Source organism: Gasterosteus aculeatus, chromosome 7 (assembly GCF_964276395.1).
Source record: "Gasterosteus aculeatus chromosome 7, fGasAcu3.hap1.1, whole genome shotgun sequence".
NCBI lineage: Eukaryota > Metazoa > Chordata > Actinopteri > Perciformes > Gasterosteidae > Gasterosteus > Gasterosteus aculeatus.
This window is the reverse complement of record NC_135694.1, coordinates 8,037,822-8,063,996: the sequence shown is the minus strand read 5'-3', so window position 1 is coordinate 8,063,996 and position 26,175 is coordinate 8,037,822. Positions and strand designations below refer to the sequence as shown.

General features: G+C 48.7%; 1 protein-coding gene and 1 long non-coding RNA gene across 3 annotated transcripts; one reads left to right on the top strand and one right to left on the bottom strand.

The window, feature by feature from the left end:
* Nucleotides 1–28: 28 nt before the first annotated feature.
* Nucleotides 29–2,069, bottom strand: LOC144410324 (uncharacterized). The gene is made up of 3 exons (XR_013468287.1): nt 1,332–2,069; nt 610–727; nt 29–216 (listed from the first exon to the last, which is right to left on the bottom strand). It is a non-coding gene; the product is annotated as an uncharacterized LOC144410324 (long non-coding RNA).
* Nucleotides 677–25,367, top strand: dennd4c (DENN/MADD domain containing 4C). 2 transcript variants are annotated; one of them, XM_040181872.2, is made up of 34 exons: nt 677–1,021; nt 9,336–9,636; nt 11,253–11,505; nt 11,591–11,660; nt 12,288–12,457; nt 12,576–12,817; nt 12,961–13,027; nt 13,122–13,180; nt 13,658–13,802; nt 14,564–14,739; nt 14,895–14,995; nt 15,912–16,136; nt 16,447–16,592; nt 16,791–16,829; nt 17,134–17,264; nt 17,351–17,483; nt 17,579–17,785; nt 17,879–18,007; nt 18,153–18,291; nt 18,378–18,527; nt 18,627–18,737; nt 18,857–18,988; nt 19,090–20,180; nt 20,289–20,478; nt 20,573–20,670; nt 20,761–20,936; nt 21,058–21,216; nt 21,340–21,538; nt 21,620–21,730; nt 21,814–21,951; nt 22,101–22,218; nt 22,356–22,512; nt 22,686–22,750; nt 23,401–25,367. In XM_040181872.2, the coding sequence occupies exons 2-34, from the start codon at nt 9,338–9,340 to the stop codon at nt 23,535–23,537; spliced, it is 5,763 nt and encodes a 1,920-aa protein (XP_040037806.2). In that variant the 5' UTR covers nt 677–1,021; nt 9,336–9,337; the 3' UTR covers nt 23,538–25,367. The 2 variants fall into 2 exon arrangements, with proteins under 2 accessions (XP_040037806.2, XP_077962496.1); XM_078106370.1 differs by lacking the exon at nt 677–1,021 and adding an exon at nt 1,936–2,066.
* The last annotated feature ends 808 nt before the right edge of the window (nt 25,368–26,175 follow it).

Below are 26,175 nucleotides of genomic sequence, written 5' to 3'. Positions count from 1 at the left end.
CATCTAAACTTCAATACAAAATGTTGCTTTGTTGGAAGAGAATAGATTTAGGGTATGAAATATGCAATACACATCTAACCTTATTTGAATTGGTGAAAAGTATTTATTTTGAAAAACAAATGACAAATTGGTCACTAAATCATGATCCTTGAAAACCAGTCTCGTTCCAACCGGTGTGTTGCCTGTGACAGGATGGAATCTCTGCAGTGTAGATCACTTTATTGCCAGAAGGGGAAATTCATGTGATGGCAGAAAGAACTTGTGAATTGATATAACACAAAGGAAAATAAATTGCTAGACACACATATGCATTGCAACACTATGACTTAATCCATGATTTGTGCAAATGTATGTAGAATTGCTGCTTATTATAGGTCGTACCGAGATTTTATTAGGCTTTCAGCATATGCATCGCTTCTAATTTGATTATATAATTTTAAATTACAAATGTTTTAGTAGATAAAAAAATATTTTATTAATGAACTATAAATATAATAATAAAATATATAATATATAAATGTTGCAATTCTATTAAGTAAAGGGCCTCTACCAATCATAATGACCATATTATAACTAACCGTTGATTATTGACAAAATAAAAATACCTACTTTATTCTGAAAACGCCAACCGGAAACTGCTGCTTGCTGCGTGTGCGGGCTTGACGTCAGCCCCTGTCAGCCGCAGCAGGCACTGAGCTGGAAGCGGCCTCTCCTCTGTGGGCGGGTCCTGCCCGAGAGACGTGTAGGAAGAAAGCACACGGACCGAACTATCAGCGCAGTCTCAAACATGGCGCCCGCCTCCGCCGACAACTTCACATGAACGTGTGGCGAAGAAGTGGAGCAGCAAAGTTTTTAAGGACTACTTCGAAGTGCCTGTTTTACTTTTTTCTTTCCTTTTCTCGGCCCGCCGTCCAGCTTCGACTGGTTTGCAGAAGTATAAACACGGAATTACATCCAGCGGGCACAAACTGCAAAGTCGTCTACATGTCAACATTGTCCCTCGCTGCAGTGTAAACAGCTGGTAAGTGCCCGTATTTACTACACCCGCAGAGAGCGCACACCTGGCGGAGTTTGCCGTGAGAACAAGACGTGAACGGGTAACTATTTAAGCCGTGCTTAAGCGACGTCCCGCCCGGTGAAAATAGTCTTCGTTTCCCCCCCTGTTGTCGGTCCGCCTCGACACCTTTCGCCGTGTGCCGCGCAAAGCGAGGCGGCCACGTCTCACCGCGCACCGGGACATTTATTCTGTTATATCACTTGCGTGAAAGTCGACCCGATTATTGGTTCGGATGCAACAGTTGTCGGTAGTGGGGGAGGGGTGTAACACCTACCTACCGACCGGCCAACCCCTCTCCTCCTGGGGCCCTCCTCGGCTCCAGATAACCGGACCCCGGCTCTGCAGGTGTCTGCCCGCTTTTACAAACGTGCACTTCCTGCATGAGACACACAATTGTTTTTTTGCAGGTGGAAACGGATCACAACTACACCCTGAGAGAAAGGGCGATGTGTCTCTCTCTCTCTATGCCATGTCTGCACCAGTGTGACCCTTCACCCAGGACACACAGTTGTTAGAGGGCCCCTGTTGGTGTTGTGGTCCCTGTTGGATGAGCACAGAATGCCATTGAAACACATTGCTCGGGTGCTCGCGTGTCTCCCCCTCAGCATTTGACCAGCGTGGCAGCCTTGCAGCTTCCATCCCGTTTTTCAGTGATTCGCGGCGTGCATGTGATGTCCCTTGTTTGTTTGTTTTTTAAGCGAGAGCCGGTCCCGGGCCCCCCTTCCTCCCCTCTCAGCAACTGCCCTAGAAAGCCACTTCCTCTCGTACCATTCATGCGGACATTTGCCCTTTACCACCTCGGATGGCCGGAGGAAGTGAACGCCGGGAATTTGCCGTTGCTTTAAAGGCCTCGGCGGCGAGTGGCTGACAGGCGTGGAAGCTCAGCAGAGGGGGGAAGAACGCCTTCCTCGACCTTGGCCTCGGCTCGGCCTACCGGCGGCCGGATCAAGGGAGTGGAGCGAGTGCGGCCTCCTGATAACCGCTCCAGGCGGCGGCAGCAGCTACGAAAGTAGGTCACGGCTTTTGCCTTGTGTGCGTTGAAACCTGCATGGGGGGCGTCCCCAAAACACTCGGTCAGCTGACTGGGGGGGGGGGCTGAAGAGAATTAGCGGCGGGCCATTGAAGGACGTGGCGCTTGCACTAAATAAAAGTTCAAATTTGATTCAGTGAGAGGAGTGTTTACTAAAGAGCCACTAGTGTGGATGTTTCTGAAAAGGTCTTTCCAGTAACGTGGGTGAACTAACACCTCAAGCTGGACTTTCACTACAGGTGACACTTGAATGTCAATTTATCACCATGGCTTTCCTTCCGCTGGCGTTGCAACTTAAAATAAATTTGTAACTTATTTTTTAAGTTTTTTTACCACTTTCACTTTAACCTTGAACGGATAGTTGAAATTCAGGCCGCACTTAAATATATTACATTGATTATTTTTATGGATACAGTCCTTTTTTTTTTACCTTGTTAACAACAACAAGGTAAAAATAAACCTGCTTCCAGCTCGTCCCACAACATTTGACTACTCCGACATCGGCTTTTAGAGCTCACGCAGTCGTTCCCTTTCCTCACTTGGGACTGAATTTGTGCGAGCAGCCCCCCCCTTCACAGATGACCCCCCCCGTGGGTCAATTCCTCAGCTGCACTTTGAAGTGACACTTCTGCTCCTTTCCCAGCGTCACGTTCAAACAACCTACAACTTCTTCCACAGTTGAATGGTGGCGTCGGCCCTCCTCCGGCCCTTTGCACCGCGGCGGCGCGATGTGCCAGTTCGTGTCTGACTCGTCTTCCTTCAACAGGCCGAGAGCAACGGGTTTGCACCCCCCCGGCCCCCCCCTTCTTTTTTTTCTTCTTTCTCCCGTCTCCTCAGAGCGGAAAGAATGCTCTGTGTCTGCCGGGCCATCGCACTCCAGGAGGAGGAGGAGGAGGAGGAGGAGGGGGGGGGCGGTGGTGCAGGCAGTCTTGTGACGTTTTTCTACCACACCGAGTCCCCCACACCTGTCTCGTAAATTGTGGTTTCAGGTCTTTGTGGACCGTAACAACAGACCCCCCCCCCCCCCCCCCCCCCCCAGTGCCCAAGGGCGTAAATCAAGTGGAATGGTTTGCTCCAGTCAGTCACCAGTAACTGTGCTTCTCTCGACCAAACGTAAAAATAAATCCAGAGCCGCTGCAGTGACGGATTTACCGGGATAAATGACTAAAAGGGGAACAACAAGGGCCTTCTGCAGGGGGGGCTTTAGGGGATGACTGTTTTGGTGTTTGGTTAGTTAATGAAGGAAAGGTTTGAGGATTATTTTTATCTGACCTGCTGGTTACAGCTTCGAGAATGGAAAAGAAAATCACTTAAATTGGACCTTTTTTGACTGTATCTTTACTAAAAATGTCAGACTAACCAATACACAACTATAAATGTTTTATACCAAGATACACTTGAAAAAACGGCAATTAAGTGTTTAGCCTGAAAGCAAAGTCCAAAAACATCAGTTAACATTATCTGTGTGTTTTGGTGGTTGGATGCCGATTCTGAGAAGTGCGTTGACGTCGATCGCGATTCCCGAAATAAAACCGGATTTTTTTTTTTAATGTGTTGACCCCGTGGAACTAAGTTCAACCTTTCTGAGAGAGAGAGGGAGATTGTTAGCATCTGTATATTATTGTGCCAGACGATCACAGACGTATCTAAACCCCGCCCCACCCCCCAAAAAAACACACACACACACACACTCTCTGAACAGCAAATATTGATCAGTTAAATACGTCTACCTCATTTTGTATCAAGTGCGCTTGAGCATGTTGATGCCGATTGTGGCTCATTCTGCCCGTCGCAGCACGCCGTTGTCATCAAGCACGTAGATGTATTTATAGGCGAATTTAGCCGCCAACTATGTGCGCACACACACACACACACATGCCGTACATTGACGTGAACACAACTCAACATCAGCAGGCTTCAGTTTGAGCTCCTCTCCCTCTCAAACCCAGACAAAGGGCCCAAGCAAAAGGAGGTTTCGTCAGCTCGTTGGCACCTTGCACGTTGCCCCCGGCCTTTCACCGCCAGCGGCTCGCCGCGCTGACAGATGGCGGGGAGGAACACTTTGCTTGAGGCACTTGAGGCTCACGCGCGGCGCCAAAGGAGCTTTCTGCAGAAGCCACCAGCCTCTGACTATTTTGTGCGTCGGGTTGCCACGACTACTTTTTCTCGCAGACTCGTCACAATGGAGAGGTTGGCGCAGCCGGTCCTATTTATAACCAAGAGTCCCCCCCCCCCCCCCCCCTACTCCCTAGCATAATTACTGCATTCTCTACACGCTCTGTAAACACTGCGTTTTCTTCTCATTTTGCAGCGTCCAAGGTTCAGCGCATGACAGTCGTGCGCGCGTGTCGTGCTCAGCTGCCGTTTCAGTCGAGCCGTGAGTGGATCTGCTGAAATATCCGGGACAGACACGGCACTGTGTGTCGTCCAGCGTTGCACACACACACACACACACACATACATACGCAGGCTCTTTCCCCCCCTGGGGAACAAGCCTCTCGGCTCTTTTGTGCGAGAGGGATGAGATCATTTGTGGGGCAGACCGTGGGGGGGTGGAGGCCGGGGTGCCACTCTGCGTCCCTAAATAGAGGAATATCTCTTTCTATGTCCTCTGTCACTCTTTGAACTTGGTACCCTCGGAAATTAAGGGGCTGGCCAGGTGAACGCCGTTAACACCATACAAGTGCTGAAAGTAAGCGCGCACACACACACACACACACGCGCACACGTAGAGCAGGGCCTCCCCAGCTTTATATATGGAGGCAGAGGGAGTTTTCCTCTCTGCCCCCGGGAGCCCCGGGATGGGCTGCATAGCCGGTCGGGGGGCAAGTTGAGACTCGTGCCGCCGTAGAAAAGAACAAGTTTTTCCAGGGCTGTCAAATTTTGGGGGGACCGGAGGAACAATCCCGCTCAGTACTTTCCAACTGGGTTGACCACCGGTTTTTATTTGGATACTCGGATCCTCTCTTTTTTTCATTTGACCAAAAAGCTAAACCACCTGTAATCTCTGCAGATTCTCCTCAGGCGATCGGTGCTTCCCGGGTTACTTTCTCGTCTGGTCTTGCTAATTTGAAATGGTAATATATTCCTCCTGTACTTCTAGTTCCTCAGTTCTTTAAGAGTGGGCTGTTGCTATTCATTGCATCTCCTTGTGCTCCAGCACACCCTCCTCAGTTGGGTTTCCTTGTCTTAGAAAAAGGGGGATAGGCCTCCCTGCACTGTGATCCCAGAACAGATCCCTAAATAAATAAAAAAAAACACTTTCTTCTGTTTGGCACATCTGGTAAAAATGGCAAAGGAGAGCTTTGCAGTTGATGTTGATTTTTAGTCTCAGAAGACTGAAAAAGAATCCCTACATGAACTGAATACTTTTTGTTTACAAGAGGAGTCTTGTTAGCTGCCCGGAGGCCGTGTCTGCTTCTCCGAATCTTGTGCCCTCTTCATATCATTTCCTTTTGAGATCACGTACCAAAGTACTATTTATTCCGCCGTGTCAGTTTTTGGTGAACATGGTGCCAACACACTCTGAATGAAGGGTTTTACCCAACAATGCATAGTTTTTAAAAAATCTCAGTCATATTTCTAAGAAGCGCCCAGATTTCAAAGTGCGCCAATCGTTAAGGCCGAGGTTTGAGCCACAGGTGGGCACTTTGGATGAAGTCTTCCCTTCTATTATGCAATAAATATTAATGGGTGTTATTACGTTGATGTAAAAATCACGTACAATGATCACAGTATGTCAGGCCTAGTGTGTGCTTATTCTAGCGATAAACTCTGAGTAAATGTATTTTTAGGCATTCTTAGCTACGCGGCAGTCAGAGGCCGGTTTGTGAGGCGCCCTCTTCGGCTGCGTTGTATTTTGGCTGTAGCGACTACCTCTGCCCGAGCGCGGCCCGGACAAAGCGCGTGACACCCGATCGCCGAGGCTCAGGAGGAGCAGAGCAACAGGTTTTCTCATGGGGGGGGGGGGAGGGAGGAGCAGAGGCTCGAGTTTCAACACAAGACTTAATACTGTGTACTAAAGCGTTACGCACCAGTTTGCCTGCCTGCTTGACTTGGTCCTTTTTTTTTTTTTAATACAATTGGTCCCGGGTAGCCTCCCCATGTGTGCGTCAAGGTTGCCAAATGTCTTACACCCTTGCATGCCGTCACAAGTGAGGAACAAGAAGGGTGGAAAATCCGTAATGTTATGTTCACTTTCATGATGGCTTCTAAAGCTTTTAGTCTAATCCGCTGTCGGCGCCAACCCCCGTTTATGGCCACTGTCCTGTTTTTATTTGCTCGTCTGACATTTTCGCACAATAAAAAACAGCCGCCTCCGCCGTTTTTAGCGGGCTGCAGAGAACCCGTCAGCTGTACTCGACGTACCCTTGATAGACTCAGTTTCCTCAGCTGGAGGAACACCGGTCGCAGCTCGGGGTCTCTCAGCGGGCCATTGTAGTGGTTCAGTTGCCATGGCAGTGGGCTGTCACAAAGAGATATTTGTGTGAATGTGTGTGGTCAGGTGTGTTGTAGTGTTCCAGGCTTTAGATTGTGTCCACACCAAACACTGGCCAACATAATTAGTCATTTTAGTATTGCTGGTGGTATTTTGTGCATTTCCATTCACCGGCGTGCTGGACGTTTATAGGCCGGCATTAAAAGCTTAATCGAGACCAAATAGTTTTTTTCCCTCTGCAGCCGACTTTGTTCCCTTCTGACACTTTGTGGTGATCTGTGTCAATGCTTTTGGAAAGCTATGTGCCTCAATGCTGTTATACCAGCGTGACCATTTCAGAGCAGATTAATTGTAGAGGCTAATGTTTGTGACAAAGATTAAAATGTAAGTCTTTCATTAAAAAAAAAAAAACAGGTAAATGACTACTGGGGTCATACGATGTAATATATTACGCTTTATCGCAGCACAGATGGTACTGTAGCAAACTTAGTGACTAGCTGATGGGGAAATAGCATCGGTGGAGACCAAAAACAGAGCAAACAGAGTGAATATTGGTCTTGTGTTTGTCAAGTGGGGAGACGCCTGACTCCAGGAAGGAGCTGGTGTTGCAACACGTCTGCTGGGTGTCTGTACAACAGATTATTTGCTGACTCATTTTTCATTATCAACTTTGGGGTGTCACTTGTTAGTTTATATGCTGATCGGCCCGCCCGTGTCGTGGGACTCTGCAGGTACTGCACCCTACGGTATTATTTTGAGAAAATGTTGCGAGTGAACGACAGGTGCAAAGCACTGCCTGAGAGGCCTTCTACTTACACACATTTCAGCTCTTCTGCCGCTTTGTGGACTCTTTTGTGGTACTGTATTACACGTGGGACCATATTCCACGCCTAACATCTGCACCAAAAACCACATTTGAGGAATCTTAAAAACTCGAAGCGAAGCTGCAATGCCATTGAGGAACTACCTCATTCAGGCTCCGGTGGAACAGTGTTTGGTTTAGTTTTAGCCGTGAACGCAAGCGATCATGACAGTTAATTTACTGGCCAACCTTTGGTGAGAACCCATTTAACAGTGTAGCTCATCGTGAAGCCAAACGTCCGGAATTCCGGGTTTTGACTGGTGAGCCGTAACCATGGAGACATAGCAGCACATCTCTGTCCTGAACCCGAAGTCTCAGAACCGTTCCACGTCCTCAGATTGCTGTTGTGCATCCTCATGAAATAAGAGCTTGATCCAGCCTGCTTTTAAAAGGAGTGGGACCAACATCATTCATTAAGCCCGAAATAACAAAACATCTGGAGTCATTTTGGACTTTTGACTAATCTTACTTACGAGAACAAATACTTTTCCGTGACATTCCTCAGAGTAAATATGCTACTTTGGATGACTACTTAAATAACTGAAAACTGCACAACTGATCCCATTTTATGTTTCCGCTTCATCTCTTCGGTGGCCGAGCCTCTCAGAAGTGTGTTAATCCATCTCCCCTCGGTTGTGTCATGAACCGATGTTGTTTTGCCCCACTCGAGGCTTGCGTTCCTAAAGTTGCTCTTTGATTTCCAGATATTGTTTTGAAAAAGGAAAGGGGGAAAAAATGAGCCGCGTTCCGGGCAAATATCCAGCTGTAATTCTTCAAAGCTACCTTGAATCTTAAGGCCGGCAGCACGCTTGAAACAAATCCATTTTGGCACGTTCACATGGGAACTATGCCAGGTTTCTAACCAAAAAGCTAATTCGTCACTCAGTCAGATAAGAGTTTAAATACAGGCGGAGAATTGAACAATTGTTTTCTCACACACGGTGCCACCAAAAGCGCCTCCGGGTCTACAGAAAGATTTCCGTTTGTGTGGAACGTTCGTCGACCGGGCCAGCAGGTGCCCCCCCCCAAACCCTGCCGTGCACCGACAAACGGCTTCACTTGCGTTCATTCTGACTTGTCCCGTTGCTGCTCGGGGTCCTGACGACGGCTCAAAATGCGAGAAATAAATGGAGAAATAACTACAATTAATCTTTTGTCGTGACCGTCTTGTCTGCGCGCGATGCTGCCGTACCAAGAGGCGTCTCCCTCCCGCCACAGCTGACTCACCACTGGAAAAGTTGAACTTCCTGCGTTGGCCCTTTTTGAAGAAAACGGTTCAGCTTTGAGCTTTTTTTTTTTTCCACCTCAGAGAAGCAGTTGTTCTCTGCTGCCTTTGACCCGGCTTGATAAGCAAAGGGCTTTTTCATTGTCACGTGGATGGCAAAATGAAAACTCTGCATATTGCAAAACTGAGTCAACTCTTTGGGGTCATGACACATGCATTAACTAGAAAGCCAACCGTGTGTTTGGTAAATCCCGTTTTCTTTAGAAAACCACGCGTTTCACAGACTTTGGCGCCTGCCTGATTCATTCCCACTGTGGCGTTTCTTAGCATTCCACCAGGCCCGGCTGCTCTGCCACGGCTCTCTGCAGCCACCGCAGCTTTATCGCGCTCAGCAGCGGCGATGTACGCCGTCAGGAGTGAATGCCGCCAATAACCCCTTGTGTTCCCCCGACGGATTCTCTTCGTTGGCCCCGCCCCTTTTTCCCCGCTGCATTACTTAACTATCTGCGTGTGCTCGCATGTGTAATCCCACGGTGAGATGTGGGAGCAGTCACTGCCGCGCACGTTGACGCGCACGTGCTCCTTGGCTCCAGCCGGCATACGGCAAGTGTGATAAGGAGTAGAATGTGGCTGTACGGGGCTGAGAAAAGAATACTTTTATCCAGGCCTTGTGTGTGTGAGACTGTAATTCTGAATGAATCTCACTTCTCTATTTCCTCCCAGCCATGATCGAAGACAAGGGCCACCGCGTGACCGACTACTTTGTGGTGGCCGGGCTGACGGACAAATCCACCCCGCTGGAGCAGGACCTGTCGGAGACCAAGTCCAGCGGGCCCAAGGCGCCCATCACCGACTTGGCCGTCATCAACAGGTCAGCGGGGGAAGCGGTGCCCGAGGGCTTCACGTGCATCGACGCCACCTACAGCGGTCAGCCGGCCAACCTCAACCACGGCAGCCTGAAGAGCCCCGAGCTGTTCCTGTGCTACAAGAGGGGTCGGGGGAAGTCCCCTCTCATCGACGTCGGGTGAGTCGGCCTCTTCGCTTCGAGCCGTCGTGTTTGTCATCTGGAACGTTCGCGCTTGCCCCCCCCTCCTCCTGAGGAGCAAAGATCGGAATGAGCTGCGCCTCCGTCGCGCTCCACTTGTTGACATCAAGGGACGTGAAGACCAGTTTTGTTGTTACGCCAGTTCCTCGTAACCCCCCCCCCCCCCCCCCCCCCCAGCTGCACAGAACGTTTATTCTAGGCCTGGTTTTCTCTTCCCACCTTTTGTAAGGCTTATCGTGATGTATTACGCACCCCTCGCAGTGTTTGTCGAGTTTGTTTCACCTTTGATGGTGTAACAAAGCGCTGGGTCAGGATGGAGGAAGTAGGTGTGTTGACGTTTCATCACGAGTGCTCCGTGTCTGCAGTGAGAGCGATGATGCAACAGGCCTGCGCAGTTCTACCACACACACACACACACACACACACCTTAGTCTTTTTCCAAAGCCTTTTCTTTTGTGCGTCTCTCGCTACTAAACTGGAGTTTCCAGTCAAAGGAGACGAATGAAAGAATTTACCAGCAAAGTAGATCGTATGTCAAGTCATGTTTCTTTGTGGATGTCGCGCAATGCTGCTCGCAGACGCACAAGGTCTCACTTTTGTGTGTCCTCTCAAACAAAGACGTTATAACGAGACCACAATCTAATGCACTGTGGTGCGGTTCACTTCCTGGCGCTGGAACCACAAAACTGAAGGTCCGTAAATATTTTTGGCCACGTAGGCCTTCCCGACGCGCCTGTCCTGCCCCCCCCACCCCAACCTGCTGGTCCACGGAAAGAATAACTGAAGCGAGGACCTGTAAATTATTAATTCTCCCCTTCTGCTGCTTCCGCTGTCAGTGAAGTCAGCAGAGCGGGGCCCCGGGCCCCGAGCAGCGCCATGACTCACTGTGCCCATTAGGATGCCATTAGCTGGGAACCAGCGTTGAAGACGGGCCTCTTCGGGGTTTGTCCTCCACTGTTTTCAGAGCAAGTGGAGTTTTTTAGGACTGCTATATCGGCGATGCATTTGTGGATGGTCTTGGTTTAAAAGAGGGGGAAGGGGGGAGGGTCAATCCTTTTGGCCTCCCAATTGGCGTTGTCCAGATGGGAGCGCATGGGGCGTACCGACACAGACGCCCTGCAGCCATGCAAAAAACAAATATCCAACAGGGCAGGTAACTGATTGCAACGTTAAGCTTTGCCATAAGCAAGCAGAGGACTGATTTTACACGACGTTTTTGGCAGGGATCCGTATTTTTGCAACCGAAAGCTCTAGTCTCGCTTGAGGCCGTATTATAAGAGGCGCTCGATATGAAAGTTTCCCTCGCTGTCTGGAATTTGAATGAGTCAGTTGGTGAAATATGTCTGAATCACAACACCGCGTTGAAGACGGGCTTCAAGAATAGAGTCGGCAGTGCCGACCACACGCAGAAACCATCGGTTATTTATTCTGTTTTTCCGGTGCAACACACTGAAATGACTGGCAATTATATACCTCTTAAAGTCTTCCTTCTTTCTTGCCGTCTTTCATACACCGACATGTGTCTTTTGTGCTGCCGTGTGTATGTTTTCCTTCATCCTCCATTTTATTTATTCTTAAACCTCCTGTTTTGTCAGTGTGCTGTACGAGGGAAAGGAGCGTCTAATCCAGGGCTGCGAGGTCATCCAGGCGACGCCGTACGGCCGCTGCGCCAACGTCAACAACAGCTCGGCCACCTCGCAGCGCATCTTCATCACCTTGCGCCGGGCGCCGCCCGTCCAGCCGCAGAACTCCCTCGCCGTGACGGACATCTGCGTCATAGTCACGAGTAAAGGGGAGATACCGCCGCATACCTTTTGCAAGGTGGACAAGAACCTCAACTGTGGCATGGTGAGTTTGACTTTCTTTGTTCTTACGCTGTGGCACTTACAAAGGACAGATTCATTCACATCCGTGTTTTGAACCTTTTTTTCAGTGGGGCTCCAACGTGTTCCTGTGTTACAAGAAATCCGTATCTGCGTCCAACTCCATCAGTTACAAAGCCGGTGAGTAGAAGTCCCAGGCGTCAATGTCTATTATGTTGGTTGCGCTGTTTTTGTCCTTTAGATAACAGAGTATGGAGAAGTGAATAAAGCCGCCCAAATGTTCTCAAATATTAGTGGAACTAGACGCCCTCTTTGATAACAGGTGGCGGTAAAGATGTTTAGGCCCTTATTGCATCTGGAATCTAAATTGTTGTGACATTTTTACTGACCGAATGCTTCCTTAACAGCTTGGCCTTTGGAACAACTCGCGTACAATCAATGTTCCAATGAATGCGGCGACACACACACTTTGCAGACACACACGCTGGCTTTATCTTTTGGTGCGGCCTTTTTCCTGTGAGGCGGCTGTGTATTCATCTCAGACAAACAGCTCTTCCTGCCACGCCCAGGGCTTGTTTCTGTATGCGCACGTTCACATAAGAATGTGTTTCTTGTCCGAACGACGTCTCCCTAAACAACAATTTAGACTGTGAGACGCAGCAGTTATTTCTTGAAAACGAAACTAGAGGATTGTACTTAACAACAGACCTGAGAGACACTGAGCCCCTGTTTTAGTTAGAGCCCCTTTTGTTTCACCTTGGCGAGGAAATGACGCCATAATAATCGGCTTCTCCCTCCGTTCTCCAGGCCTCATCTTTCGTTACCCAGAAGAGGACTACGAGTCTTTTCCTCTGTCCGAGTCTGTCCCACTGTTTTGTTTGCCCATGGGCGCCAAGATCGAGTGTTGGGCACCGAACACGCGTGACCCTTTGCCCGTCTTCTCCACGTTTGTCTTGACCATTTCGTCTGGTGAAAAGGTGAGATGCAGGAGCCTGAAAGCAAACTGTAATACATGAAATCAACAAAAAAATAAAAAGTCAAGATCGGTTCAACTGGCCATACAGCCACAAAGTCACTTTGTACCTCTGGATCCAGGTGTATGGAGCAGCCATCCAGTTCTACGAGTCGCATCCGGTGGATCAGTTAAGCGAGAAGCAGAAGATCCAGCTGGGCCTGCTCACCACGGTGGAGAAGAAGGTGATCCCCAACCGGCCAGTAAACAGCAATAAGTGCATCTGCCTGCTCTCCCGCTGGCCCTTCTTTGAGTCCTTCCGCAAGTTCTTGATGTTCCTCTACAAGCTGTCCGTCTCCGGCCCTCACCATCTGCCTATCGAAAAGTAAAAGTCTGCTTTGCTACTGTATCATTTGTTGGGAATGTTGATGCCAAGCAACATACGAAGCTGTCGTTTTGAAAGGCTGAAGTTGGTTGCTGCTTATGTTTGAAGATAATTTGCCATATTTTGTGTATTTCTCTCAACAGGCACATCGCGCACTTCATGCACAATGTGTCATTTCCTTCCCCTCAAAGGCCAAGAATATTGGTCCAGGTGACATGTTTTCTCTAATCCTCTAATGCATACTTTACGATGCTTACATTTTGGTTTTAATATCTGTTCTATGAACTTGTTTTTTCCCTCCCAGCTCTCGGCACATGACACCTTGATCCTCTCCCAGCCTGTGTGTACGCCCTTGCCACTCAGGTACAATGATAATAACTTTATTCCTATTAACACATTCATACAACGCAGATATTAGCTTGGCACTTTGTTTAAGTCCTTTTTTTCAAACATTGGCTCACACTTTCAATGTTTTCTTTTAGACTTTGAAAACATTGTTTCCAGTTCAAGCTGAAACACTAACAGTATTAGAAACTGCTGGACATCCTTATCAATGACTTAAATTAAACCAGCTGCTCTGAGTCACAACAGTGGATTTCCACCCTGAGCGCCACAAAGCAAGAATCACTTGCAGGTTCTTCAATTGCAGTATATTTCTCGTCTGTAAGGCTATGAAAATACTAATAGCTAAAACTTTAAGTTTAAGCACTCAACACATTTCCTCACCTCCGATCTTCATTGCCTACCACTGTTTGGTAGAACATCGTCCCGTATGTCTCCTATCCCTCGTCTTTTCCACTCTCTGCACAAACTCACCCGTGTGCTCTCCCTCCCCGTCAGCGGGGCGGACTACGGCACTCTGCTGATGAACCTGGGCTCGGAGAACTGCGCCACCCTGCTGCACTTTGTCCTGCTGGAGAGCAAGATCCTGCTGCACTCGCTCCGGCCCGCCGTGCTCACCGGAGTGGCAGAAGCCGTGGTGGCTGTAAGTGTGACATTGTCAAAATACAGTGTGTGTGTGTGTATATATATATATATATATATGTATATATATCATGCATGCATTCGTCTTCATCTGTGAGATTGACATTAAATCATTCTTGTTGTTATTAAAAGGCTCCACTGAAAGGAAAATCTAACTTAATCGTCTGCAGGAAAGCGTTATAACAAACCTGTTGATTCATAACCTGTGATGAGTGGCGTAGTGTGATAGGAATGCAAATTCATTGTACATTTCAGAAAGCAGAACAAAATGCTGGAACTGCGTATGACTATAATTAGCACAACTTTCTTTACTTATATTTGATGGTAACACGTTTCTGTAGATTTTCAACAGTAACACATTCCACATGTTTCGTGTCCTATAGATTTTACGTTTTCTCTGACATTTTTATCAGAAGATAAAAATGCAGATTCCCTAAATGAAGTCAACTTAAGTGTGGGGGGGAGTGATTGTTTGCTATTCAGACAATAACACATCATTATTCATGCCTGTATTTCATCTGTGACACTCGGGACATGAAGGCACAATCACAGGTACAGGGGTGCGTATTAAAAAAATCATTCTAACTATTATTCTGAAACTTTTTTACCGTCATCCCAGTCAATAAGAGATGATCACTCCTTTTTTTTAAAATAACATTTGACCTATTGACCCGTCTCTTTAGAAAGTTTAGAAGTGTGTCGCAGTCCGGAGGGGGTCCTAAGCTTGTGCTAATTGTGCTTCTCTCGCTTGTCTCTCCTCAGATGATCTTCCCCTTCCAGTGGCAGTGTCCCTACATCCCCCTCTGCCCGCTCTCCCTGGCGGGCGTCCTCAATGCCCCCTGTCCCTTCATAGTGGGCGTGGACTCCCGCTACTTTGACCTTTACGACCCCCCGCCGGATGTCGTCTGTGTGGACCTGGACACCAACACTATCTACCTGTAATGCTGTGCTTTGATCCTGAACCCATGTCGCTGCCTGCTTTTTACTGTAGATCTCAAACATTTGTTCAACTAGGAGCACAGTGCAAATCGTTGTTGTGCGTTCATCCCGTTCCTTCCAGCTGACTGCCCTTTTGTGGTATTGTGTGTTACAGTTCAGACGAAAAGAGACACAGCAACTGGAAGAATCTGCCAAAGAAGCCCTGCAAGAGTCTCATTAACGCACTGAGCAACCTGCACCACCAGCTGGCCACTGGTACAAACTACATCTTGCCACTTCTTGGAGCAAAAGCCCCGTTCAGAGAACTACCTGCCTCCCAAAAGAGTTTTTACAGGGCAACGTATTAAGAAGAACTTAATATGAAAACAAGTTAAATACAAGCACAGTCACAAATAATAGTGTCTAAAATCTCTATAGAGCCAAATCTCCATCAGAGTATGAGTATGTAAATGACGATTATGAAAAGTCAAAAATATAACTAAAGCAGTTATTTTTATTCAAATAATTCAAATTGAATGGGTAAAGACCTTTTTATATAGCTTATCAAGTGCATTGTGAGGAATAAAAAGAGAATAACGGTGGTGTGGTGGTCAGCACTGACGCCTCACAGCAAGAAGGTCTGCTGGGTTCTCTCCGGGTTCTCCGGCTTCCTCCCACAGTCCAAAAACATGCACTGGGGATCAGGTTGATTGGGGACTCTAAATTGCCCGTAGGTGTATGAATGAGAGTGTGAATGGTTGTATGTCTCTGTGTAGCCCTGCGATTGGCTGGCGACCAGTCCCGTGTGCAGGAGAAGCGGTTTCACAATGGATGGATGGATAATAGAAATAGTTTAGAGATTTGATGGAAAGCTTCATACTTTCAGTCTGGGTGAATGAAGAGAAAAACTGTCAATACCCAAAAATATGAAAATGTTTTTTTTATCAACTGATTGGTAAAAAAAAAGTAAAAGAATGCCTTATTTTTCTTTACACACCCCTACTTTAATCATTTAGTTTGCATTTCATTATATTCTATAAATGTCTGGTTTCCTTTTGGTACACACGTTTATTTGAGCTCCATACTTCCTCCGTTGATACAAGTACTTGTTTAATAATGTGCATAACTTTCCATTATCAGAATTTATTTTAAATGTTTAAGATGACCTTCTTGTTGTGTCTGTTTTTTTTAGTTTCAGTACGTCAAACCCCACAGGACGACTCTGCAGTGGACATGACCCCCATCGAGGCGGACTTCACCTGGCACAAGAAGAAGACCGCGCTGGAGATGGAAATCCAGGAGAACTTCCTCCGCTTCATGGCTTCCATCCTCAGGGGCTACCGCATCTACCTCAAGCCCATCACACAGGCGCCCTCCGAAAAGGCCACGGCCGCAGACTCCCTCTACGACCTGCAAGGTAAGCACGGGATCGACCGCTCCATCTAAATATGTGGAACCAGGGGAAAATGATGGTGTGAATGAAAAAGTAACGATGGATGATGCGTAAAACTATAGAAATCGATATGTAGCTCATGGTTTCGATGATTGCTTCCCGGCTTTGTAACCTAAACACAATCTAGCGGCCTTCATTTTGATAGCTTCGTCTAATATTGAGTGTTATTTGCCTGTTCTATTTCAAGGAGCACTTAAATGATCACTCGATCCAAGTTTATCTTTTTACGAGCCAATCAGCTGTGTCCACACACCCTGACCTTGGCTTCCTGCAGGGTTTCTCAAAAGCAGAGACCGAGCCCACCAGAAGTTCTACTCCCAGCTCACCAAGACCCAGATATTCATCCGCTTCATTGAGGAGTGCACCTTCGTCAGTGACAAAGACACTGGTCTGGCCTTTTTTGACGACTGCGTCGAGAAGGTGATTACCAAACCTGCGTTGGGGCGATCTCTGATACGTATGCGCCGTACGTTGGCCTGATTATTGTTTTTTCTCCGTCACTGGATGTTTGCAAGCCTTTGTTTTTAGTTTTATTGGCGAAATGACACTAGAGTTTAAGGAAGCTGAAATTTCCTCCGATTCATTCTGCTCCCTTTGCTCCCTTTCCTCTTCTTGCAGCTTTTTCCCTCTGATAAAATCAGCGACAAGGGCACCAAGGTAATACCATGATTACACTGTAATCACATTTCCGCATGACTTGTTGTTTTGTGACTACGTTAAAAGGTATTTCAAATAACCTTCTTCTTCCTATGATAAAAGGTTAAGTACGGGGCATGGAAACTTCCTCCTTTTCTTCTCCCAACAAACCCTAACCTACAATAAAAATAAACTTGTTCCACTGCCTCAATAGAAAAGCTCGATTGAATCACAACTGTAGTTGTTTACCTCCTGCCATCAGACAGGAAATGACCTGCTGACTGTAAAAGTCATAGTTGTCTGTATCGCTCAATGCTCTATATAGGTTGAAGGGGAGTCATTTGAGGACACGAGACTGCTGGAGCTGGACGAGTCCCAGAAGAGTGAACACACAGTTTTCGTCATGCCTCCTGAGCCTCCAGTGGGCGATGGAACTGAACATTCCCCCAGATACACGTAGGTCTTATAACGCCACTATAGCAAAAAAAACAGTAAACCAAAGCAGAGGTAACCTTGCAACAATCCCTCATCTCGTCCTCCAGCTACAAAAGTTTCCCCAGGCTGCACATGGAGCTGTTCGACCGCCCGAGGGAGTTCCGCCCGGCGCTCAGCAGCAGAGCGGCGGGGGCCAGTCTGTGCAGCAGCCCCGCCCTCCTGGCCAAGAGGACGAAGCAGGTGAGCACGGGCTCGCAAAGCCGCGGCAAGGACCTCTTGCTGAACACGCCCGCATACCAGCTATCCACATTGAAACGTCGGCCTTGTCTCAACAGGAGATCAAGCTCGCGTACAAGATGGCCAAGCGTTTCTACTCCAACCCCCCGCTGTGGGCCCGCTGCATGTTCAGTCACTGCTACAGCCTGTGGTTCATCTGCCTGCCGGCCGCTGTGCGGCTCTCCAAGTCCAAAAGCCGCGCCATGCAGCAGGCGTACTACGTCCTCCTGAAGATGAGGACCACCGAGGTGGAGGTGCTGGATGAGGTACAGTCGGATTTAACTAATGTGACTTAAGAGTCTCACGGTGAAGGTCTTAATTATCTGTGGCTTTTTCCTTTTTATCTCTGGGGTCATCAGGTGTGTTACCGAGTGGTGATGCAGCTCTGTGGTGTATGGGGTCTCCCCGTCATGGCCGTGCGAGTCCTGGTTGAGATGAAGAAAGCTGGAGTGCATCCGAACGCCATCACATATGGATACTACAACAAGGTACAGCCCTTTAAAAAAAAAAAGAAGCTAAAACACACTTCGGTCGTAGCTCAACGCAAATTCAAGCACTACTATTCAGCCACATCAACAAAAATTTGAAGACTACCTCCACACGTCCTCATCCTTCCGTCTGCTCCCCCGGCAGGCCGTCTTGGAGAGCCCGTGGCCTAGCAGGAACCGCAGCGGCCTCTTTATGTGGACCAAAGTTCGTAACGTGCTTCGTGGAGTGGCGCAGTTCAAGCACTCGCTGGACCGGACCCCTTCCAGTAAGGACCCCCCCACAGGTGGGAATGCAATATTCTTTAGAACGGGGCTGGATGATACTTTCTGTTTTCCGTTGTTTTTGACCTCTGTGTCCATCGGTCTGTAGCCGCATCAATAGGGGGTTGCGCCGTCACCGACGCTGACCGTTTGAGTCACGGAAGTGCCGGCAGCTCGAGTGAGGTCAACGGGGAGGAACACGACCTGTTTACCGGCAGCCACGGCATGGAAAGCACACCAGACAACCACTCTAGCACAGGTACTGATCCCCTGCATGTTGTAAGGCTGTAAAACCTGAAGGTCAGAAACGGCATTAGCTCGACCGCTACATTTACTGCGTGGTTTGTGTGGTCCACAGGACGCCAGTCCGACCAAGGCTACGGCTCCAAGGATGAGTTGCACCAGGAGCTTTTGCATTCAGCTGTCCTCTCCGCCGAGGAGAGGAACTATTCCAGAGCGCAGCACAACGGTGAGTAAAAGGCTCCTTTCGTTCGCGGGCTTCCGCATTTAAATGTGTGTGCAACAGAGCCACATTTCCTCCTTGGACATTGATAGTATTCTATTGACAATGTACCTTTTAATAACCAGGAGGTGACATTGCTGGCTCAGTGGACAGTGCTGTAGCAGTAGCAGACGTCCTCTGTTCTGTTGATGTCCCGTCACCTGTCCCCAGTATTGTGAAGCTGTCCACGGGGAGCTTTGATAGTGGCAGGGAAACGGGTGAGGAGAAGGAGTCTTTAAGTTCAATTAAGAAAGTCATTGCCACGTCAATGCTTTGGATTTCTCTTCTATGATGTTTTGTTTATGTTATGTTTTCTCAGGTCCGGGGAAGCTGTTCAGAAGAAACAGCAAGGCCGATCGCGTGTCTCTCCCTGAAGACGACGCCTCACTGCCCTCGGGGGATGTAGCTAACCAACCCCAACAGCAGCGGCAAAAGTCCTTCGCCGAGCGCAGCTGTAGCTTCAGCGCTGAGACGCGCGCCGGGATGCTCCTCGAGAAAGGCGTGGACCACATGGCCAGTCAGATGGGTGCCGATGCCCGAATCCTGGCTGCAGCGCTCTGCGCAGGTCAAAGTCCGCCCCCCAATAGTGTGTCCAAAGCCCTTTTTAAAGACCTGGAGGAAGAGCCTGAGGACGACCAGGGCTTGATATCAGTGAAGCTGCCAGAGGAGGAGGGAGAAGCAGCAGCGGAGGGGCAGGAGAAGGATGTGGACGTGACTGAGTTAAAAAAGGTCCATCGAGAGAGGAAGAACACTGAAACAAACGGGGAGGACCCTGGGCTGCGGGGGCCAACCTTGGAAAGAGCTGACGTGGAGGCAGGCGCCGACCCGCTTTCCCTGCTGGTGACGGAGAGCGACGAGTCGGCCTCCGTCAGCAGCCAGGAGCCCCCGCGCTCCGTGCCCGCCGTGGTGTCCCGCAACCTGGCCGAAGAGATCGAAATGTACATGAGCCTGAGGGGCCCCACGGGCGTAAAGTCCTCCAGCATGGAGCTCCAGGAGTCCCAGGGAGACTCCGCCGACCCGCCGGGATCCAAACAGCCTTTGGAGCGCCGGTGCAGCCTCCCCGTGCCGCCTGTCAAAACTCCAACCGGCTCCCCGGGCGATACGCCCAAGCGCAGCCCGGCGCCCGTGACGCGCTCCAAGACCTTCGCGGCAAAGACAAAGACCGTCGCCGCCACCGGCGGCGCAGCGCGTAGCCCAGGCCCTCGATCGTCCTCGCTGACGGCGCTGGTCAAGTCCTCCCAGGGAGGGTCGTTGGGCTCGGTCATCAACTCCTTTTCAGGCATCAAGATGGACCACCTCTTGTCGGGACCTAAGATTGATGTGCTCAAGTCCGGCATGAAACAGGCAGCAAATGTGGCCAGCAAAGTGTGGGGAGCGGTCGCTTCGGCTTACTCCTACTCGGATGACGAGGTGAGCGTTTAGAAGAGATGTTCTTTAATTAATATTAGCTGTTTGAGCTCTTAACTTTTTTTTTATTTTGGAGCAATCCTCTAACTTCTATCTAACTTTGCTGTGCAGGAAGAAGCGGCTCAGGGTGGCGGCGGTTTCCCGTCCCATCTGGATGAACACATGCTGGCTGCGAGTGACGCGGATGAGAGCCCCGAGAGAGGAGCCATCCCGGGCTTGGTGTCCAACGGCCTCAACCAGAGCCGCACCAGCCTGGGCAGCAGCAGTGGCAGCAGCGACACGGGCCGGGGCGTTACCACACGTAAGCAATCAATCTGTAGTGAAAGGCGCCCAATGAGGTTCGCTGCTCTGAAGTGTGTACATATATTAAAGTTTGTTTGGGTCTCTATGCGCAGATCCACTTCCCGGACGAGCAGGCAGGGGTCCGGACTCTGAGCAGAGCTCCTCGCATCACGCCTCCTCCTCGAGCATTTACCAGAACTGTGCCCTGGAGGTTCGTGCATGGCAATGTTAGACACTGCTGTGTTGTCTACGTCGATGCAGACAACGGCAACTAACCGGTTAGGACGCATTTTGCCGACAGGTGCTGATGTCCAGCTGCTCCCAGTGCCGCTCTTGTGAAGCCCTGGTGTACGACGAGGAGATAATGGCGGGCTGGACGGCCGACGACTCCAACCTGAACACCAACTGTCCCTTCTGTCGCACGGCCTTCCTTCCGTTACTGCACGTCGAGTTTCACGACTTGCGAGCTATGACCGGGTAAGAGGCTGTTGTTTCAGGGTCAAACCGTGTCTCTTGTGTTCCTATTTTAAACTAATATCCAGATGAATTATAAAGCTAAGAGGGTAACATACAAACTGAAAAAATGTACCACACTCAGGTTCTACATGAACCCCGGTGCCTCAGGAGACAGTATCCACAGCACCAGCAACCATCCCACAGGCAGCAGCTCCGCTGACATTAAGACATCGGACCTTATTACTTTCCCCGAAGAGGAACCCAGGGAGACTCCAGACAACCTGCCTGTTGCACAGAAGAGGTAAACGCCAACATGTGAAATCAGTTTGACGCGAAACGTGTGAGAAGCCCAGATGACGACGCCGACGTAGCGAACGTATTCGCCTCAAGCTCAAGTATTTCCTTTTGCCCGCTGTGTTTCCAGTGTGGTCCCAGAGCCGGTGCAGCCGGACCCCTTGGGTCTCCTGGAGCACCAGGCGGCGGGGAAGCAGCGCAGCAGCAGTGTGACGTCACTGACGCGCAGCAACAGTGTCGGGGGTCCGCTGCAGAGCCTGGACTACTCCCAGAGACCCGGACACGGCGTCTCCACCACCAGCCTGCCCTGCAGCCTGCAGGCGGCGTCGGTCAGTGCTCCTTACCGTCGCGAAGTAACCCAAAATCAACGCCGCTGCAGTTAAAATGATCAGCGTGTTTGTATTTGTCAGGACGGCCTGGGGCCTAAAATGGCGAACCCTAAGCCTGTGTCCGTTCCGTACCTCAGCCCCTTGGTGCTGCGCAAGGAGCTGGAGACCCTGTTGGAGAACGAGGGCGATCGGGTAAAAGTTCACACGCTGCGGCACTCTTTGATAGTAAGACGCTTGGCGCGCGGCTGCTGACCTCCTCCTCCGTGTCCAACCAGGTGATCTACACCCACAAGTTCCTCAGCCAGCACCCAATCATCTTCTGGAATCTGGTTTGGTATTTCCGTCGTCTGGACCTTCCCACTCACCTACCTGGCCTCATTCTTACCTCTGAACACTGTAACAAGGGCGTACAGGTGAGAGACTTAAGACGCCACCGTTAGTGGACGTCTGCGCTCGGTCATCAAACTCATCCTGTCCCAAACAATTGACTCCACAGACTTTTGAGATGTTTCCTTCATGTTCTTTTTGGCCGTATTCTAACCCGAAGGTTTTCTCTTTGCAGCTGCCCCTGACGTCGCTGTCCCAGGACAGCAAGCAGGTGTACGTCCAGCTCCTGTGGGACAACATCAATCTACACCAGGAACACGGAGAGCCGCTCTACCAGCGCTGGAGGACCTTATGTGAGTCTGGACACCCTGAATGAGGGGGGAGGGGTACAAGTGTGCTGACGTATTGGCTGCAAACCGATCTAACAATGAATGTGTCACATCGGTTAAGCTGCTGTGGTTTTAATGATGGTGTCCATGCTCTTTTCCAGTGGAGAAGAAGGGGATGCTGGCACCGACGGACCACCACGAGATCCGTACCCTCCTCAACACGATTGTTCGCAACATCCAGACCAACGACATCTACGGGCCGATCAACCTGCTGATCCGAGAGATCAAACGGCGCCCAGAGGGTGTCAAAAGGCAGAGGTCTGTCTTTGTCCTCCTCCTGACAAATATGTCCACTTCTACTGATGCATAAAGCAATTAAAGCACTAGGGACTTCTTTTTTGTTGGTTCGAGATTTTGCCGCCCAACATTGGTGACATTTATATCCTTGTCATGTCAGTGAGTCACATTTCTGTGTTCTGTATTTCTCCCAGGAGTATCTATAGAGAAATATTGTTCCTCTCACTGGTGGCGTTGGGGAAGGAGAACATCGATGTCGGTAAGTTAAATCCATCACAACACCATCTGGTGGTGGTTCTAAACTGTATGGTGTCACTTTGATGCCTGTAATGGCGCGTTTCCACCGAGCGATACGGTACGGGTCGGGTCTGTTAACCCTGATTTGGCGAGCGTTTCCACCGCCAACAGTACCCTTACTTGATAGGCGTGGTGTATTCCAGAAAGTAGTGATAACGTCACTTGATAGGCGTGGTATATGACGGAAAGTAGATTGACGTCATTCGATCGCGCGAAAAGTGAAAGCTAACCGCAAACAACAATGGAGGACATACAGCCGATCCTGTTCTTGCTTCTCGATATGTGGCTGTTTGTCACAAGGAGACGACAATCTTTGTTTGAGGCTACATGCTGAAAGTGTGGTGCAGTGAGTCTAGCTCCACCCTTTAGTACCAAACAACTGTGCCAGGTACCCCAACGGAAGGGTACCCAAAAAGTGGTACGGTTCAGATTTTTGGTATCATTCTCTACTTTTGGCAGTGGAGACACAAATAAAAGGGTACCGACCCGACCCGTACCGCACCGCTCGGTGGAAACGCGCCTTAAGGGACCACAAGTTGCATCAAAACCAGAGGCGGTCTGATGTTTGATCTATTCTGACTCTTACTAATCCCCTCTATTGAACACCCGCAGAGGCCTTCGACAGGGAGTACCGCTCAGCCTACGACGAACTGAGCGCCGAGCAGCTCAAGTCTCTGCACCTCATCGACCGCCCGCCCAGCCCCAGCGTCCAGTGGTGCCTCAAATGCTTCGGGACCCCGGTCATCTGACCACACACGTACACATACCTGCGGCACAGACGGAATCTTGACTGGTAAAAGTGCGACAGAAGGAGGGAAGGACATGCGGCGTGAGCGCAGAATGATTTCATGTTCACTTGCGTCTAATTGCCGAATCATGATATATGGTACAACCCATCATCGGCTTTTTTTTCTTCTTTTTTTTCCTTCATTTCTTTTAAACAACCTTCTGATTTTTTTTTTCCCCCACAGAGGCTTTCCAAGCAGCTATTTACAGGAGGGACTGTTTATTTAAATGGTTTGGAGAGCTGCAGTGAACTCTTTAGGACTAGCTGATGTGTGCTTCTCCACATATGGTGTATAGAATTATAAAACACTGTACAGAGTGTGTGTGTGTGTGTGTGTGTGTGTGTGTGTGTGTGTGTGTGTGTGTGTGTGTGTGTGTGTGTGTGTGTGTGTGTGTGTGTGTGTGTGTGTGTGTGTGTGTGTGTGTGTGTGTGTGTGCGCGCGTGTGTGTTTTAGCCTCTTGTCCACTTAACCTAATTCTGTCTGAGCTGTTTCCACATTACATCAGTCAAAGTTCTTTGAGACTGTGTACGCAGCCTGACTGTTTTTTTCGTGCACTTTCTGAAAGAAATCAAGTCCTCAACTGTCTTTTTGTACATATTGTTTAGTTGTGAGTGGGGGGGGGTGGAAACAGGGATTGCCTAGATGCCTCTACTGTTTTTGGGATCCGAGTCTTAATGAATGTTCATTTGTTTCATTGTAAATGCAGAGGTTGAGAAAACGGCTCTTTGTCTGTGTAAATATGCATGGGGAGCACACAGGTAAATGGGCGAGGACTGAGGACAATCACTAATTATCAATCACTAAAATCGATTCTACAACATTCCAGATGCCTTGCATTCAAAACATGTCTTAAAGAAGCACAACAGGTTAACATCATCCAATTTGAAGGAAGAGAGTATATTTAAAAAAAAGCCCAATCCCCACAGTTTAAACAAAGACGCGCGTGTTGTCTTTCGAGGACTGACTGCTCGGGGGACCCGGTGTTTGAGAAGTCAATCCAACTTCTGGTTTTAATAACTGCATCTTTTTTAACAGCGATATACTATACTCGTTCAGCTAAAATGACTCATTGTAACGTTGAATAAGAACTGTAACCCACACGTAATTGAGGCTAGTCGGCTAATCTAGCATAGGACGAACCAGGTTGTCTTTTTTTTTATTGGGTATACTAGTGAAAGACAATGTTTTTATGTTCACACACAGTGGCTTCAGATGTTAGTGGTAATTAGAGCTTCATGCTGCAAGAGGCTTCTTAAGTACTGCCAACACTGTGATTAATAAAGGAGCAGTTTTACAATATGACATTCCAATAAATGCAGAAATGGACAGGGGGAAAGTGGAGTGCTGTGATGAACTGTTGGGACGTGGGTTTGACTTGATACAGAAATGAGATCATGAAATATTCAATATACAATGTATCAATTAAAAGCTGACCTTTGACCCAGGGTGAGGATGAAATGAGACCACATTAAAGTCGTGAGCAGGCGGTAATCTCTGCTCAGTAACGAAGCAAAATTCTCAATTATTTATTTATGTATCATTGGCGTTTGGACTGCAGATAGTCCGACGCAGCATTTTTATGACTAACAACTCTCCCTTCCCCTTTTTAATCCGTCTTAAAGGTTTTCCCATTTTGTTGTGAATTTGTAAATCTTACCTTCACATGGCTGAGGAGGTACAGAAGAGACTGTTCAACAATAGATTAAGTGACCTCTTACCGTCCTGTGGAAAGGAATTGAATGTCTTCACTTATGTGCGCTGCAATAAACGAATTTGTGATCTGATTAAAAACCAAATGTCTCCTTGCCTCTATTCTGATAAGGATGTGTAATGTTTAGTGTCCTGTGGGAGAAGCTCCAGGGATTCATGTTGTTTTTCCTGTCTTTAAATCTTTCTGATGGCTTTTAAAGTGTCTTTTACCCCTTTTTGGACTGCATCAGATTCCTCCCAAGTAAACCGTGGTCACGCTCTCCTTATTACATCTCCTCCCATCTCGTCCTGCATCAATGGTCCCACGTGGCCCCTGACCCAGGATTTCCATTAAAGAGACTGCATGTATGACATTCAACTCTATTTTCCTGAATATCCCGGCACGCTGAAGCGCTTCACAGACGCAAGGCACCTTTACTTTGATATCCCTGAAGGCCAGTGACCCAGCGAATTACAGACCAATTGCCCCAGCATCACATTCATGTAAACTTATGGAACGGATGGTAAATGAGATTCATGTACTATGTGGAGAAAAAACGGATGTTAGTGTGGTGCCAGAGTGGTTTCAGGTAAGGCAGGAGACCCTTTGATTCAATCCTATGCCTAGAAGATGAGGTAAAGGCACAGGCTAATAAAGAAAATATGGCGGCAGACACTTTCACTCAATCCAGAATAAAGTGAGCAGTGTAAAATTCAGGGGAAGAAACCGGAGAGAAGAAGTCACAATGGCGAGACTAAGAATAGGTCACAGCAACCTACAAAACACACGGCACCTGATCGGGAAGCATCCAACTGGCCTCTGTGAGCGCTGCCAGTCACCAGAAACTGCAACACGTTATCTCTGCTTGTAATAGATACAGCGCAGAGAGGAAAGACGTGCTGAAGGAAA